The following is a 17,485-nucleotide window of genomic DNA, read 5'->3' as shown; positions in this document are numbered from 1 at the left end:
AAAATCATATATTGTAGAGATTATCCATTTTCTTACACTAGAAAATTGTATTGTGTATCACAAAAATGAATGAATAATTAGAGAGGAAAAATTGCTCTCTTTCTTTTGATAGGGCCGAAAAAGAGAAGAGAGAGGGGGCCTTGGGTAGGTAGCCCAATTAGAGGTGGCCAACTGCACGGGTCAGCCCGGCCCGGCCCGGCCCAGCCCGCCCTTCGGGTCAGTTCAGCACACGGCCCGGCCAAGCCCGGCCAAGCCCGCCAAACCCGCCTGCATATCCTGGCCTGGCCCGGGTCATGAAAGCACAGCCCGGCCCGCCTCCTGGCCCGCCCCCTGACCCGCCTCCTTACCCGGCCCGGCCCGGCCCGCTCAAAAAATAGCTGTTGGCTGCCAACAGCTCTTTCTAACGGCTAATTACAATTTCCCAATTCCCATAATATTTGTTGCCATTGCTGGCTTTCCAACGGTAGGATTTTTTTATTTTTTTTTTATTTTTCCTAATTCTAATTCTATAAATACCCATTAATTCCCACATTAATCCTCACACTTTCTCAACTCTCTATCTTAATCTATTCTATATTTCTCTAAATTCAAATTATCAAGTTTTTATTAATTAATTTTAAGTTAGAATATAATAGATTACTAGTATAATAGAATTATCTTATTAATTAATTATTATAAATTTATAATAAATATTAATTATTGTTATTATTAAAATTTTAAATTAGTGATATAAAAATGGAAGAGGGAAGAGATTATACTCCGGAAGAAGTTGATGCGATGTTTGCGTCTCAAGAGGGTAATATATTTTATTTCCGTTTTTTAATTATTGTTAATTTCGCTTTTTTAATTATTGTTACTTTTATTTTTTAATTAGTGTTAGTTTTTGTTTTAATCTTGCATTTTAGTAATATAATCATCTAATTTATTTGAATTTTTGTAGGTTCTACCCATGATGCACATATTGAAGAAGAAGCGACTCAAAGTAAAAAAGGAAATAAGAAAGTATCATTTGTATGGAACTATTTCGTGAAGGTGCAAGACGCAAATGATCCGAGGAGTTGTCGTTGTGTATGCACCGTTTGCCGTGATGTGAAGAAAGTACACAAAGATTTTGCTTGGAAAGTTGGAAGTGGACTTGGAAGCATGAGTCGTCACTTGAATAGTGAGCATGGTATAACCGGAAGTGGTGTTGCTAGCCAAACTCAAACTCAACTTAGCGGTTTCATGAGTAAAGAAGCCGGTGGAGGTAAACCTTTTTTTTATAACCAAAAGGCTATGATTGGTCATATGGCTACTTTCGTTAATCTTGAAGAGTTGCCTTTTACTTATGGTGAAAGTATTAATTTGGAAAATTTTAATAAGCGAGCATTACAACCCGCTTTTACTCGTGTTAACCGTCACACTTTAAAACGAACTACTATGGAACAATATAAAGAACAAAAAAAAGAATTAATTGAATATTTTGCTAAATATGATGGCCGAGTAGCATTAACTAGCGACACATGGACTACAAAACAAAATGATCCGTTTTTGTGTGTTACCGTTCATTGGATTGATCATGATTATTTTTTACAAAAACGTATTATTGCTTTTGATATCATGGAAGAAATACACACCGGTTATAATCTCTTTTTGCGTCTTAAAAAATGTTTAGAAAAGTTTAATTTGTCTAAGAAAGTTTTCTCCATCTCATTTGACAATGCATCGGCTAACACTAAATGTATTGAACATGTTCTTGGAATGGATAATTTATTGCTAAATGGCGAACTTGTGCATATTAGGTGTTGTGCCCATATTATAAACTTGGCGGCTCAAGAAGGAGTTACTTTTCTTGCACCACTTATAAAACCAATCAAAACTTGCATTAATTGGATTAGAAATGCTAGATCGAGGAAAACACAATACAAAACATTGTGCAAACAACATGGGTTAAAACCAAAACAATGGTCCACCGATTGCCCTACTAGGTGGAATTCGACATATAAATTGCTTAACCAAGCTCTAAAATATAAAGTCGTTTTAAATGAGTTATATAATAGTCACCAACGTTACGACCAAGAAATGCTTGATAATAGTATGTGGGTAATTGCCGAAAATGTTTGTAAACTATTTGAACCGTTTTACAAAGCCACCAACATTTTCTCTCTTGTGTATGAACCTAATGTGCATTTAGTTATACTTGAATGTTTAAAAATCGTTCTTGCATTTTCTAAGATTGAAAAGGCCGAACCATGTTTAATACCTGTGATAATTGATATGAAACAAAAATGGTTGAAATATTTTAAAACTTTTCCACTTATATATGGTGTTGCTTGCATATTAGATCCGTGTGTTAAACATATTGGTTTAAGAAATAGCATAGAGTGTTATTATAAATTGCTTGGTCTTGTTGAATATAATGCTCAAAATTATGTTGATGATTGTATTAATGTTTTACGTGAGTTGTCTAAAATTTATGCTACGGTTAATGACGAGTCTAGTAGTGATAACCCTCTGGCTCAAAAGAGCGCTCGGTTTGACAACGAACTTCATTCAATTTTATTCCGGGCATCGTCAACACAATCCTCCACTACTATTTGCGCCACAAAAGAATTGGACGATTATTTATCATATCAAGTTGAACAAAATGATAAGGATTTCAACATCCTTCTTTGGTGGAAATCTCGTTCCATACAATTCTCCTTACTATGAAAAATAGCTAGAGACGTGCTTGTTGTTCCTGCTTCTACGGTTGCGTCGGAGTCCGCTTTTAGTGCAGGTGGAAGAGTTTTAGATGACAGAAGATCTAGCCTAGCACCCTCGACCGTAAAGATGTGTGTATGCAAAAAAGATTGGGATCAAGCCAAAATAAGACGTCAAGGGGCAACGGAGTACGACCCATTAGAGGAAGACGATGGGTCATCCGAGACGAGCTCTCCAACCTAGAAAGCTCAAAGTCATCCACCCGCCTCCAATTCAAAAACAAAGTCGGGTAAGTAAAGAACTACGTGGGCTTTGATTCTTCCGATTTCCGACGAAGATACGTAGGCAACTTAATTATTATAAATTTTGAAATTTTTTCAAAAATTTATAATAGTAAAGTTCAAGCCCTTTATTTTTTTCTCCTTTTCCCCCCTAAAATGATAATTAATCACTTCAATTTAACAATAATAATAAATTAATAACTAAAAAAAAAAAAAAAAAAAAAAAAAAAAAAAAAAAGGAAAACCAACGTTTAAAGTTGGCAGGCCCCACCAAATCTCTCAAATCACCAAATATTTCCAAATTTCCAACGTCAATTTTTGAAAACCAACGTTTAAAGTTGAAATTTTTGGAATCTCTACCAACTTTAAAGTTGGCAATTTCCCAGAATTCAAACGTCAATTTTTTTTGTTTTTTTATTTTTTTTATTTTAATTTTCCTAATTCTAATCCTATAAATAACCCCTCAATTCCCACATTTAGTCCTCTCACTTTCTCAACTATTCTATTCTACATTTTTATAAATTCAAGTTATTTAACATCTCAAAAAAAAAACATGGTTCGGGAACTATTCGTATGGAGGTACTTCCACAAAATGTCCGATCCAAATATTTCTAATGAATTCAAGTGTATTTGCAAGGTTTGTGAAGATAATAATATTACCAAATCCTACAAATGGAGAACCCGTGAAGGATACGGCGTCATGTATCGTCATTTGAAGGTGGCCCATGGCATTACTCGTGATTCGTGAATTATACCCGTGATATTAAAATCGAGTCATTTCAATTTCAATTATCTATTCCGTCGTTATTATGCAAGTCAAATAATTATGTAATTTAGTTATGGAGTTATCGAATATCGAATGTATGTCGTTTCTATTAAGGAATAATATAAAAATTTTCGATTACGTATGAAATTCCATCGTCACTATTTTTTTTAATAAAAAAAAAAAGAATAAAACAGGCCCAGCCCGCCTCTAGCCCGTCCCCAGCCCGCCTCCAGCCCGCCCCTGGCCTGGCCCGGGTCAGACTCGCCTACAGCCCGGCCAAACCCGGCCAAGCCCGTGCCCCCCCCTGGCCTGTTCAGGGTCTAGCCTGGTGAGCCCGGCCCGCCCCCGGCCAAGCCCGGCCAAGCCCGAAACCGGCCCGATAACAGGTCTAAGCCCAATACCTTTTATTTTTGCTCTTCTCAAAAGCATAGGTGAGCATGGCTACTCCTTTAGGTATAATTATTGTGTTTTCCACTCAAGATAAAAACACAATGTATATCATATACTCCCTCCATTATTTCGGCATATACAACATAAAATGGATGCTCCATTTTATTTTGTCATTTGTCAATTTGTCACATGTAACATGTTACATGACATGTCACATTGTAATGTATTTTTAACTTATTAAAAATCAACATACTCATAAAATATGTCATTTACAAAATCGACTAGTAATTCGTAATTACTTGTACCAAAAGTTTCCAAATTATAAACTACAACATTCTGTATTTATAATAATTTATTCATTTCGTTTCAATTGTTTCTGTAAACAATAATTTCATCTAAGTAATAAAACAATTCGATTACTTAGACCGTGTCTTATTTAATCATATTTACAATAAGATACGTAAATTATACTCACAAAATTATCCGTCAATTTTAAGCAATTTAATTAACTCGTATCGGTATACGATTAATTAAATAATCAATTAAGAGTATTTCCCTATAGGTATGACCTAAGGGGATCAACTGATCACCACCGTCGCACCTACGACGAATGTCAAACTCTAGTCACCAATCATTACCGATATGTGTGGACCATTGATCGAAAATATTACATCCCACATGTATTCTTAAAATGAGATTTAATAATGATATTTAAATCATGTGATCGCACCATTGTTGAGGACACATTTCCCAACAATCTCCCACTTGTCCTCGACAAGTGTGCGTCACCAATTCTCTTGTCCTATTACTATCTCCCACTCAATGCAAGGTGTCTTTCAGGTCGTACTTGCAAGTGATCATATCAAGAGTGGTTTCCTCGATCTGGAGAATAACTGATTGACCGGACTTATCTATCATAGATACTTTCCGAGCATGGCCACGCATTTCCAGTTCATTACTCCTCGAGTGGCCCTGAGATATTGTTTTAACCCTGACAAGGGGGTGGACAATTCCTATCGCACTTATTCCCTTCGACTAGCCACAGCCATCATAACCCAAAATATGCCCATTTGACCCCATTTACGAAGGTCGTAGTAACACAAATCAAAGTTAATCTGAAACTGTGTCATCTTAGGTGAATAGTCTTTAGTCATAAGAATCGACTCATTAGAATACTATAGTAGCTCTCGCCACGACCAGGCTATATAAATTGCCAGAACTCTATAAGCGGTCATAAGGCCCGACAAAGTGTTCCTAACAGTCTGCCTATGTGATCGACTAGTCATCTCACATGACTGTATGGCACTTGAACTTGCCATCAATCGCATCACACTCTAGTCACTTCGAGACGTCACCTCATACAAGTGACTATGGGCGAATACAATGCTAATCCGTGTTCACTTTAACGGGGTTCAATTGTCTCTACAACCCGTTTGGATGTAACAAAGTATAATAAAAGAGTTTTAAAGTAAAACTCGAACGACAAATGCGATTATCACATATGAATAGTCAATGCCTGATTACTATTTCATATTCTATAATATAATTTGATCATGTACGTAGTTGTTCATTTCAATTCAATTGAAATAACATGACTCATCATGTTTAGCCTTTGAGAAGGCTTTGGTTAGTAGGTTTTATCAACTTCTTGTACCTTACTCAACCTTACTACATACTCGTTTTCCTTTGTAATGTATACATTTGCATTACAAAACTTTCTGAGTACGTGTCGAGATCCAATCAAGACATAGGCCCTCTAGCCCAAGAATAGCTCTCACTTTGTTTTTTCACAAGATTATGCGGACTCATCCTTCTTGCACATCTCATGATCGCAAGTGTACTCAATTTCCGTTATAAATATCTCTCATTGTTCTTTATTGCCTAGAACGATTCTAGAAAATCTACTTCTTAATTAACATTGCCACAATGGTATCTTAACCATCCTAATGTGTTTTGATTATGGTTTTGTCGGAAACCATGCGCAATCTCAATTGTCAATTGTCACTTGTGTAACACCCTTAAACAATATTGCATCATAAACACTTTGCTTTACTTCCTTAATGCTTCTCGCAGCACTTAAGGGTAATCTTTATAGCTTACTTGGTAAAGATTACTTAAATTCGATTTTTGAAAACAATTCATCATACTCAAAGCATATGAAGTGTTATACATCATTTCTTTTTAATTGATTCGGCAGTGGAAGCAAATGAAATCAATCAAATATGTTCAATTTAATTGAACTAGTCATGAATCTTATCAACATAAGACTTCTTACTGACGCTAATATCATGTGGATTTATCTTCATAAATCCGGATATTCAAGATGTATTATAATACTCCAAAAGTCTTAAATCATTCTCAATGATCAATATGTCATCCACATATCGGACTAATTAAAATTTCCGTAACTCCCACTAAACTTCATGTATAAACACAACTTCTCGACTTATCGAGAAATGTTTTATCACATGATCAAAATGTTGATTCCAACTCATTGATGTCCTACTTAAGATTCTCTCTTAAGTTTCACATTATCTTAGGATTGCAAGAATCTATAAAACTTATGACATGTATTGAATACATTCCTTCTATTGAAGAAGTGGGTTTTAGATTCACTTGTTGTGTATTTCATAATAATAAAATACAATCCCTAAGAAGATCCAAATAGACTTAAGCATTTCAATTAGTGCAAAACCCTTTGCAACTAATCTTGCTATGAAATATCTCTTTATTAGTGCAAAACCCTTTGTCACTAATCAAGCCTTTTATTTCGGATTTTCATGGCTCTAAACCTTGTATTGAGTTGTGACTTAAACATTCTTATGTAAGTCCTTTGTCGATTACTTTCCAGATGTAATCAACTTGAATCAAACAATTTCTTTTGTAAGTTATAAGCTCTTTACTTTCTTAAAAGTAGCATGAATTCATCATTTTTAACAAGTGACGAATTTAACCTCCTAGGTTTTGAAGAAACAACGTCTTACACAAAATGTCTCATGTAGCCAAGAAAGACCAGTTTCTTGCGACATAACATTCTTTGTGGCTCTTGGATAATTTCTCCCACTCTGTCTTCTAGAAATAAACCTGTATTTTAGAAAGACAGCTTCATGAGCCGCAAACCCGTCGTGCTCGTGATAATTGCAAGGGAAAAATGAGCATTTGTTTCTTGTGAAAAACTTACAACCATGGTACGTTTACCATTTCATATCTCATATGATTCGATTTAGTGGAAAAATAATTTAGACAAAATGATAAAATCCCCAAAAGGATCAAGTAACTCAAAGTAACTTGATCGAAGTCCAAACCTTATCGAATAGCGTTTGAATTCTTATCCAATCATACATTATCCAATAATGCGTGTTAAGAGAGATTAATTTGTGATACTATATCACAATTCATTTGGCTTATATCAAAGTCTTCACTTTGATAATCCCATCATGACTAAATCGTGATTCCTTGAACTCTTTGAAATTCTTCAAAGATTTCTCTATTTACCTTATTAAGTGAACATATTAGTGTCAACTTAAATCGTTGGTAAAAGATAATGATCAACCTATTTTGGATAGATGATTTACAACCTCGATCTCCTTTTCAACCAAAAGGCATGAGACATCTTGCTTTGAATACGAGATACGCATATACCATTAACAATCTAATGGTTTCAAGAGTACTCGATAACTCTTTGCGTTCATCATTCCAAAATTTAAGGTTTAATCTTGGGTTACCAATTTGAATCTTACATCATCTACATGATATATCATTCTAGTTTGGTTTAGAATATAATCACCTTGATAATGGGCTAGCCATACATCAAATCGTGGTGTATAGGGTCACAAAAGTGAAAACCTCTTTTGTATCTTAACAAGTTTATATCCTTATTTAGAGTTTATGCACTTAATAGTCATAATTAAGTACAACTTTAAATCCAAAAACTAGATTGAGTACACAATTACTCTATCTCTCGACATTATTATTGCTAGTCGTCATATTCTAATCATCCTATGTATCAAGTACAATGATGAAAACCTCCACTGGTTTCTAATATTGACGAAGTGATACTAGCAAAATTTATGTTTAATCAAATAAACATTTAAAGAAGAAGGTCCCATTAGATGTCTCACAACTAACTTGTTGATTCTTCAATAATTTGGGGCGCTTCCTTTCTAGTGTCCAACATTTTAAGACAATGAAAACTTTATCGGTTGGGATTGATAGGTTTAGTATCGTCATTCTCAATAACTTTACCTTTAACATTACCTTGTATCAATTCCATTATAATCTTTACTTCTGGAACCTCGTCCTCATCTTAACGGTTTAAGAGAATGCTCCCACTTATTTCAATGAGTCTTTGCTTTGAGAAGCAAAATTGAATTCATGAAGATCACTCTTCATTTGTTCGTTTTAGTCTTAAAACTTTCATTGAAGTGGTTGCGTTATTTTGGTCAATTACGAATTCTTGACAAAACTAATTACCAAAACAATTTATCGCTTCAAGGTACTTAATTCATTTAAGTACATGAAACATAGTCCATTGTAAGTAGAAGTGTTAGTCAAGAATCAAAAACCTGTTTGATAATGAATAACTTTAATCTATACTCTTTACAAGAGATCCTTAGAAATGGTTCGTTTTAGGTTTTAGAAGCAAATTCAAATTTTGTCTTTAGTTACGATGTTTTAATGGAGATTTGTATCAAAATCAAAATGATATCGTATATGAATTGTGGTAAGGAAATAGAACAATATAAAAACGGAATAGTGGAAAACTTTAACATTTATCGTTTTATTAATACTTGTAAATAACAAGTAAAGCATTTACATAGTGACCTGTACCCAACTATGATAAATGATTCCAAGACCCAAATTCATATTGACTTAGGCACGGTGGGGCCGATACATCCTTTATCAATACAACTCGGTGGATTAACGTTTAATCGATTCTACTTTTAGAACTCTTGGTCGATAATATTACATTAACATTTATCTTTAGCCCAAAACACATCCGATAAGGGCACGGTGGGGCCGATACATCCCTTATCAAAAACTTTTGTTGAGTTCAATCCAAATTTCGAATAAATGTGTCCATGATCCAAACCCACGTTAACTTGGGCACGGTGTGGCCGATACATCCCTCATCGACATGAATTCGGTGGATAGACATTTATCACCCACTTCCCCTACGTAACAAGGTTTGTACCCCGGTGGGGCCGAGCGCACTCCCTCGCGAAATAGGTTTTCATGGTTTCTACTATTTGGTAAGGCTATGTCTCAATTAATTGTTTTAGCGAGAGGTCATGTCAATTTATTATCTATCACGTTTTAAGTGAACTAAAGCGGTGAACTACGATAATTATAATTGACACGGTCGATAAACTTGATAAAATGATAATGCATGTTTTAGTTATGGCGATTTAGCGATGCATGTGACATAAAATAAAATGCAAGCATAAAGATAAATAAATCCTAGTATGGCCTTTCCTAAAATAGAAAAACTATTTAACTATTACATATTCGGAAACCAACTCCATTGGTCCCTTGAACTTCGGTTGTGGCACGCATCTCGAGGTAACACCGTCTTTATGTATCGTCATTCTTGAAGAAATCCGTCTTTAGGAACTCCGGAATGAATAAAATTACATAATGAATTACATAATTTCCTATTATACATTTGTAACTAAAATAAAATAAATCTATTAAATTACATAACGGTGATACGAGATCACAATAAAAATTACAACCGAATCGATATTCCCATACATTTCGGGAAATACCAATTAAAATCTAGGCCATACTAAGTAAAATTACATAATTCAAAATTACATAAATTAAAATTATGACAATCATAAAGAAAATGCAGCATTAAAATATGTATGAACATGCCCAATTTTATGCTAAATCGCCTTTAATTAGCCAATATCGTATATTACTCGGTTTTTACGGATTTGCGTGATTTCAACATTTTATAATCACAAAAATACATAAACTCATATTTATGCATAAGTTAATTACCCTAACCTCTTAGGACTCAAAATTTAGTCTTCACTAATAATTTGACCATAATTAACCCATATTTTATAAAATTGTTCATAAATGGACCAAAAATTACAAAAATAAGCTATAAACTTCAAATAAATCACAAAATTTCAAATAAATTCAAAATTTGAAATTTAAACTCATGAACATTCTGGAAAATTTCCATGACACTCATAATATTCAAAAACTTAGGTTAAAAATTTCGAAATTTTTCCGGGAAAACAATGTTGCGGTTTATCGGTTTTTAATAAAATAATCATAAAAACATGGAAAAATTATTTTCATTAACTTTTCAATTTTAGATCTGAAAAATATAATAAAATGCAACATTAGACGTTTTTCCTAAGTCATAGATTATGTTTTATTAATTTTCCACTAATAATGTCACTATTTATGCTATTTTTCTTCAAAAATCCATAAATCATGCAAAAAGACTTCTTTATAGCCAATTATTTTACACACATCTTGTAAAATTTCATGTGACAACATATTAATTTTCTATGACCAGATTCGAAATTTAACTCATATTAACCTATTTTTCACCTAAATCCGAATTTAATAATGAAAAATTCATTTTTCGAGCATAACAAGTCCAAAAATTATGAAAATTTACAGGTTATCTCAAAATAATATATGTGACAACATATCAAAAAATCAACTGAAAATTCGAAGTATAGCTAATTTTAGACCAAAAATGACATTTTTACTCATAAAATCATATTTAAATGCCATTATTGTAAAATATGAACAATAAAAATCCGTAAAATTAACCAAAATATCCTAAAACATTTTAGGACCAGAAATATTAACATGCATGAATTAATTTCGTGATATATCATAATAACACAAAATTTACAAGTTTTATATGTTACTCTTTATAACTCGGAAAAACTTTTAACCGATTTGCATGCAAACAACCGTGGCTCTTGATACCGATTGAAGGAAATGTAGATCTATATACTAACATATTCATATATGTTTTAATTTAATTTGTCATAAAATTAATAAGTGATCTTATGCATGCAAACTAATAAACAATATAAAGAAGAAACCATCATCTTACATTGTGATTTTCGGATGTATGGGCACAAGTGAGTTCTCCTACTCACTTGTTCTTGAGCTCTCCAAATGGAAGAACAAGGATTCAAATGTAGAATTCCTCCCAAAAGCATATACCCAAGGAATACTCATAATAACTAATATTATTTAGATCTAGTAATAATATTAGTTTTGCTATAAAATTGACACAATATAAATTGTAATTTTACTCTTGAATATTTCGGTCAAGAGAGGAGTAATTTTTGTGAGTTTATTTCTCTAGAAAAATCATATATTGTAGAGATTATCCATTTTCTTACACTAGAAAATTGTATTGTGTATCACAAAAATGAATGAATAATTAGAGAGGAAAAATTGCTCTCTTTCTTTTGATAGGGCCGAAAAAGAGAAGAGAGAGGGGGCCTTGGGTAGGTAGCCCAATACCTTTTATTTTTGCTCTTCTCAAAAGCATAGGTGAGCATGGCTACTCCTTTAGGTATAATTATTGTGTTTTCCACTCAAGATAAAAACACAATGTATATCATATACTCCCTCCATTATTTCGGCATATACAACATAAAATGGATGCTCCATTTTATTTTGTCATTTGTCAATTTGTCACATGTAACATGTTACATGACATGTCACATTGTAATGTATTTTTAACTTATTAAAAATCAACATACTCATAAAATATGTCATTTACAAAATCGACTAGTAATTCGTAATTACTTGTACCAAAAGTTTCCAAATTATAAACTACAACATTCTGTATTTATAATAATTTATTCATTTCGTTTCAATTGTTTCTGTAAACAATAATTTCATCTAAGTAATAAAACAATTCGATTACTTAGACCGTGTCTTATTTAATCATATTTACAATAAGATACGTAAATTATACTCACAAAATTATCCGTCAATTTTAAGCAATTTAATTAACTCGTATCGGTATACGATTAATTAAATAATCAATTAAGAGTATTTCCCTATAGGTATGACCTAAGGGGATCAACTGATCACCACCGTCGCACGACAGTAATGTCAAACTCTAGTCAGCCAATCATTACCGATATGTGTGGACCAGTTGACTGTAAAATATTACATCCCACATGTATTCTTAAAATGAGATTTAATAATGATATTTAAATCATGTGATCGCACCATTGTTGAGGACACATTTCCCAACAGGCCATTCAAACACAACTCGAAAGGCACATCACCCCATGGTTTGCCGATTTTGCTAACTATATTGTTGGAAAAGTACTCCCTCCAAATTTGAATCACAACCAAAGGAAGAGATTCCTATTCGAAGTGAAGAGGTACTTTTGGGATGACCCAAACCTCTACAAGGAGTGTAGTGATGGGCTCTACCGGAGATGCATCCCTCAATGGGAAGTCCAAGGAATCTTGGAAGGGTGTCACTCATCACCCTACGGTGGGCACCATGGAGCAAGGAGGACCGTTGCAAAAATTCTTCAATCGGGCTTCTATTAGCCTACAATGTTTTAAGACACAAGAGAATTTATCATTCATTGCGATGCTTGCCAAAGAACGGGGAATATCTCTTGGAGGAACGAAATGCCACAAAGGGGCATTCTAGAAGTGGAGATCTTCGATGTTTGGGGGATCGACTACCAAGGTCCCTTTGTGACATCCAATGGGAATAAGTACATCCTTGTGGCCGTAGACTACGTCTCAAAGTGGGTGGAGGCAATTGCCACTCCAAATGATGATGCAAAAACGGTCACCAAGCTCTTCAAGAAGATAATCTTCCCAAGATTTGGAGTTCCTAGAGCAATCATAAGTGATGGAGGAACGCATTTCCATGAAAAGAAACTTGCATCTCTTTTGACCAAATATGGTGTTCAACATAGAACCGGCTTGGGATATCATCCTCAAACAAGCGGTCAAGTTGAAATTTCAAATAGAGAGATCAAACAAATCCTTGAGAAAGTTGTGAACAAGACTCGGAAAGATTGGAGCACAAAGCTTGATGATGCTCTTTGGGCTTATAGGACGGCCTATAAGACTCCCATAGGAGCCTCCCCTTACAAGCTTGTCTATGGAAAAGCATGTCATTTGCCAATCGAATTGGAGTACAAAGCTTTTTGGGCAATCCGAGCACTTAATCTTGATCTCAAGTTGAGTGGTCAAAAGAGGATGATTCAAATTCAAGAGTTGGAGGAATTACGACTACAATCCTATGAGAATGCAAAGATTTACAAAGAGAGAACGAAATTGCTTTATGATAAGAGAATTAGACAAAAGGCCTTGCACAAAGGAGACAAGTTCTTCTATTCAATTCCCGCTACCGACTTTTTCCGGGAAAGTTGAACTCTAGATGGATGGGTCCCTATGTGATAACCGAAGTTGGAAAATATGGAGATTTTGAACTCAAGGCGGAAGATGGAAGCAAGTTCAAAGTCAATGGTCAAAGATTGAAACCATACTATGAAGGAGCGTTCATTTGAGAAGTCGAGGTCACCTACCTCGGGCCTTCTCATCCTTGAAAGAACCATCAAAGGGAGAGTTTGGTGGAGTCCTCCCTAAACCACCACTTGTAAATATACTAACCCTCTAACTTGTATTTATAACTTTATTGCATTTCTTTTGATAATAAGCATAAGCTCTTTTCATGAGAGTAAGTGAGGGAGGGTCACTAACGAATTTTTAATGAAGGAAGGAACCAATTTTCAAGTGTGGGAAAGCATCTTAGAGAGGAAAGAAAGTCAAAGGAAGAATTCACAGCTTGAACACGTGCGTGTTCCCTGGAACCCGGCCGACTTGCTGGAATCCGGGCGTCCTGAGGAGAATCCGTCCGTCCTCCTATGCTGAGAATTTGAAGATTTTGGGACTGAAGGAGAATCCGAGCGTCTCAGAAGGGAAGACGCTCGTCCTGAAGAATCCGGCCGGCTTTGCGGAAAGACGCCCGTCTTTCCACTTGTGCATTTCAAGAAAAATCGCTGGAAAGGAATCCGCCCGTTTTCAGAAGAAGACGCCCGTCCCGATAAGAAAGAATCCGAGCGTCTTATGCTCGGGGCGCCCATCTTCGTGGCGTCAATTTTTGAAGTAAATTCCCTGTAAGTAAATCCGGCCGTCTTCTCTTAAAGACGCCCGTCTCGAGAAGCCTGAATCCGAGCGTCTTCTGCTCGAATCCGTCCGTCTTCCCACGGTGATTTGACCCGTCTTTTCTTAATTAAAATACACCCCACCACACATTTAGTGACACATCACCCCTCCTTCCACTTGCATTATAAAACCCACCTCCTTATGACTCCCAAGCATATCCAAATCACTCTTAAACCCCACAAAATCAAAAAGCCCCAATTTTCTAAGGTTTCTAAAGGCAACACTCAATCAACAAGGAGCATATTTATTCCTTCACAAATCAAAAGAATCCAGCTCAACAATCAAGGAATGGCACCAAGGAGATCCTCTTTTAGGAATGGGAGAAGACCAAGGATGAGGGGAAGTTCTTCTACCTCCCATGTCAACACATTAAGAAGGGAGCATGAAGAGATTGTAGATCTTACAAGGCTTGATGACTTCTCAAATGTGGAATTTGTCAATGATGTGCAAAGATTAGTCTTCCACCGGCTTCTAAGTAAGAATATTCTTCCCACTAAGTTTTTATGTCATGCTACCTTGAGGAAACTGGGATTTATCACCAAGTGGAAGCTCTCTTTGAAGTATTTGGTCTCTCAACCCTTTTTCGCATGTATGAACAAACTTATCGATCTCTTGTGCTTGAATTTTTGAGCTTCTTGAAGATTACAACCTTGAACAAAACAATATGCATAGAATTTAAGGTTGGAGAATGTTTCTAGGATGATGACCCTTGTAGAATTCGCAAATGTACTCGGTCTCGATGTTTCGCCTACCCGAACATCGAAGCCAAAGAAGTATAGTGTTGAACCTTTGTGGAGGGCCATGACCGGCCGGGATTTCATACACACCAAGGAATGTCTCGCTTTTCATATCCAAAATCCGATCTTGAGGCTTACTTATCGATTCCTTTCGGGTACTCTACTTGCCCGCCGAGATCCGGCCATAGTGAATCAACTTGACCTCGTGTTTATGGAATCCTACCTCAATATCCAAGGAAGAAATGTGTACCACTTCAATGCACCTCTAGTATTACTAGAGAAATGGGCAAAGTTTAGAAATGGTGACGATGATGGAATGAAGCACATTGTGAATGGAGGACTCATTACTAGGCTTGCGAAGCATTTCAACCCGAGATTCAATGAGAATAATGAGTATGCTCCTCTTTTGGGAAACACAAGGATAAACGAAGACCTTCTTCTTATACATCACCATTGGATAACCCTTGAGGGGGTCGATAAGCGGATCAAGTGGTTAACGAAAGGAAGCGATCCGATTTATCTTCCAATGGCCGACCTACCACGTATCTCCCCAAGAAGAGGACCTTTAGCTCCAATTCCATCCTACCTCATCCCGAATCAAACAAGGCAAGCACCACCACCTCTAAATCCACCACAACAACAACAAGAACAACAAACTCAAGATGAGAAGATCAAAGTGCCTCCCTACCCATTTCCTTACCAACCATACAACCATCCCAACCCCTTCATCCTCCCCCGTGATGACTTTGTCACGGGAATCTTACAAGATTTGCACTACCGTCAATACAAAACCAACGTGGACATTTACTATGCACTCTATCCTCAATACCACGATATGGTTCAAAAGGGAAAGATTAGTGAGGAAGGAGCATTTCCCTCATGGGCTCAAATGGACCTACTCTTCCCCAATTCGGAGAGGGCAAATGAAGGGGCAAATGGGAGACAAGAGGAGGGAAGCAACAATTCTTGTGGAGGAGACACAGTGGAGCTTGAAAGTGAAGAGGACGAGTTCATGGACCCGAGTATGAGTGATGCATCAAAGGAGATATGGGATAGCGATGTAGAGGGAGATGATGCCGATCTCTAGAGGATTACTTCATAGCTAGGTGGAGCGGGCGAGAGGCACCCACCTAAGTTTAAGAGAAGTTTTCTCATCTCCTCTCTTTAATTTTCAAAGTTTCATGAAAAGAAGTTTGTGTTTTGTTAACTTGTATTTTATTAATCTTGATCATTGTTGGAGTAGTCCTAGCACCATAGAGGACTCACACCTCGGCCCCATTGAGGTGTTCTCATTTTATTGTTCCCACCTTTCAAAATCCAAAATGACAAATTAGTTTCATGCATTGCATAGTATGTGCATGAACTACACCCATCCTTAGGACATTAGCAATAATGTCTAGATCGGTTTGGGGAAGTTAATGCATACACAACGGGAGGTAATCTAAATTATCCTCTCCGTCATAAACAAAAACCATGCATCATGTAGTGTAGATTAGTGTAGCTTGCATTTAGTGTAGAAATCATGCATCATGTTTGCATAATTTCCCATCATTTTGGCCATTGAGGACAATGCCCATATTAGTGTGGGAATGGGAATTCTAACTTAACTTTTATTCAAAAATCCAAAAAAATTGAAAAATTTCGAAAATCCATAATAATTTGAAAATTGAAAAACCAAAAACAAGTTCATTTCCTTTTTTAGTGTAGTCTTGTATATATTATTGTATATACTGTGTTTGTTCTATCCTTGTTCACATTGATTGACTACGCCACATTCGAGACATGAGGATCATGAAGACCGCATGGTATGATCTTTCCAATCTCCTTTTTCCTCTTTATGTTAATGACTATGTGGCTTTATTTTGATTGATGCGGTATAACAATGTGAACTTAGGACTTGCATTTAGCTTACATGTCATATTAGTTGGTAGAATCACTTGCATTAGGATGTATATATTAGTTGCATCATGGCATATAGTTGCATTTAGATGAAATATTTTGAAAAGTGCCTAATTGAGAACTTTGACAAGAGCAACTAAGCCATTACAAATACTTTTTCAACTTAAGACTTTGCCTACTAGAATGGTTGTAAAACACCTTAGATTGTGTCATACTAGTGTCTTTTGACCCATGACCCAAAGCCTAGTCAAGAGTTTGCATGTGAGTCACCTATCCAACCCCGTGATGCGATGTGGACTTGGTTAACTTGTCTAGGCGACCTTGATTGACCTTGTGGTTAGGCAACCCAAAAATACTTTCTATCAATAAGTTTGAAGTGCTCATTTCGAAAATTTTTGTTATGTGGAAGTAATTTATTGCTAAGGAAACCTCAAATGTTATGAAATGTTGAAATATTGAGAAATTTAGTTGTTTTGATGGAGGCGTACCACTTCGATGTGCTTTGGAGAGGGATCCATTGAATTGGGCCC

General features: G+C 35.7%; 1 protein-coding gene across 1 annotated transcript; it reads left to right on the top strand.

The window, feature by feature from the left end:
• The first annotated feature begins 546 nt into the window (after positions 1-546).
• Positions 547-3,867, top strand: LOC141640612 (uncharacterized). The gene is made up of 3 exons (XM_074449343.1): positions 547-796; positions 941-1,246; positions 3,601-3,867. The coding sequence occupies exons 1-3, from the start codon at positions 736-738 to the stop codon at positions 3,606-3,608; spliced, it is 375 nt and encodes a 124-aa protein (XP_074305444.1). The 5' UTR covers positions 547-735; the 3' UTR covers positions 3,609-3,867.
• Positions 3,868-17,485: the final 13,618 nt, after the last annotated feature.

The sequence above is a fragment of the Silene latifolia genome, unplaced genomic scaffold, assembly GCF_048544455.1.
Source record: "Silene latifolia isolate original U9 population unplaced genomic scaffold, ASM4854445v1 scaffold_95, whole genome shotgun sequence".
In the NCBI taxonomy this organism is placed as follows: Eukaryota; Viridiplantae; Streptophyta; class Magnoliopsida; order Caryophyllales; family Caryophyllaceae; genus Silene; species Silene latifolia.
This window is presented reverse-complemented; position numbering and strand designations above follow the sequence as displayed.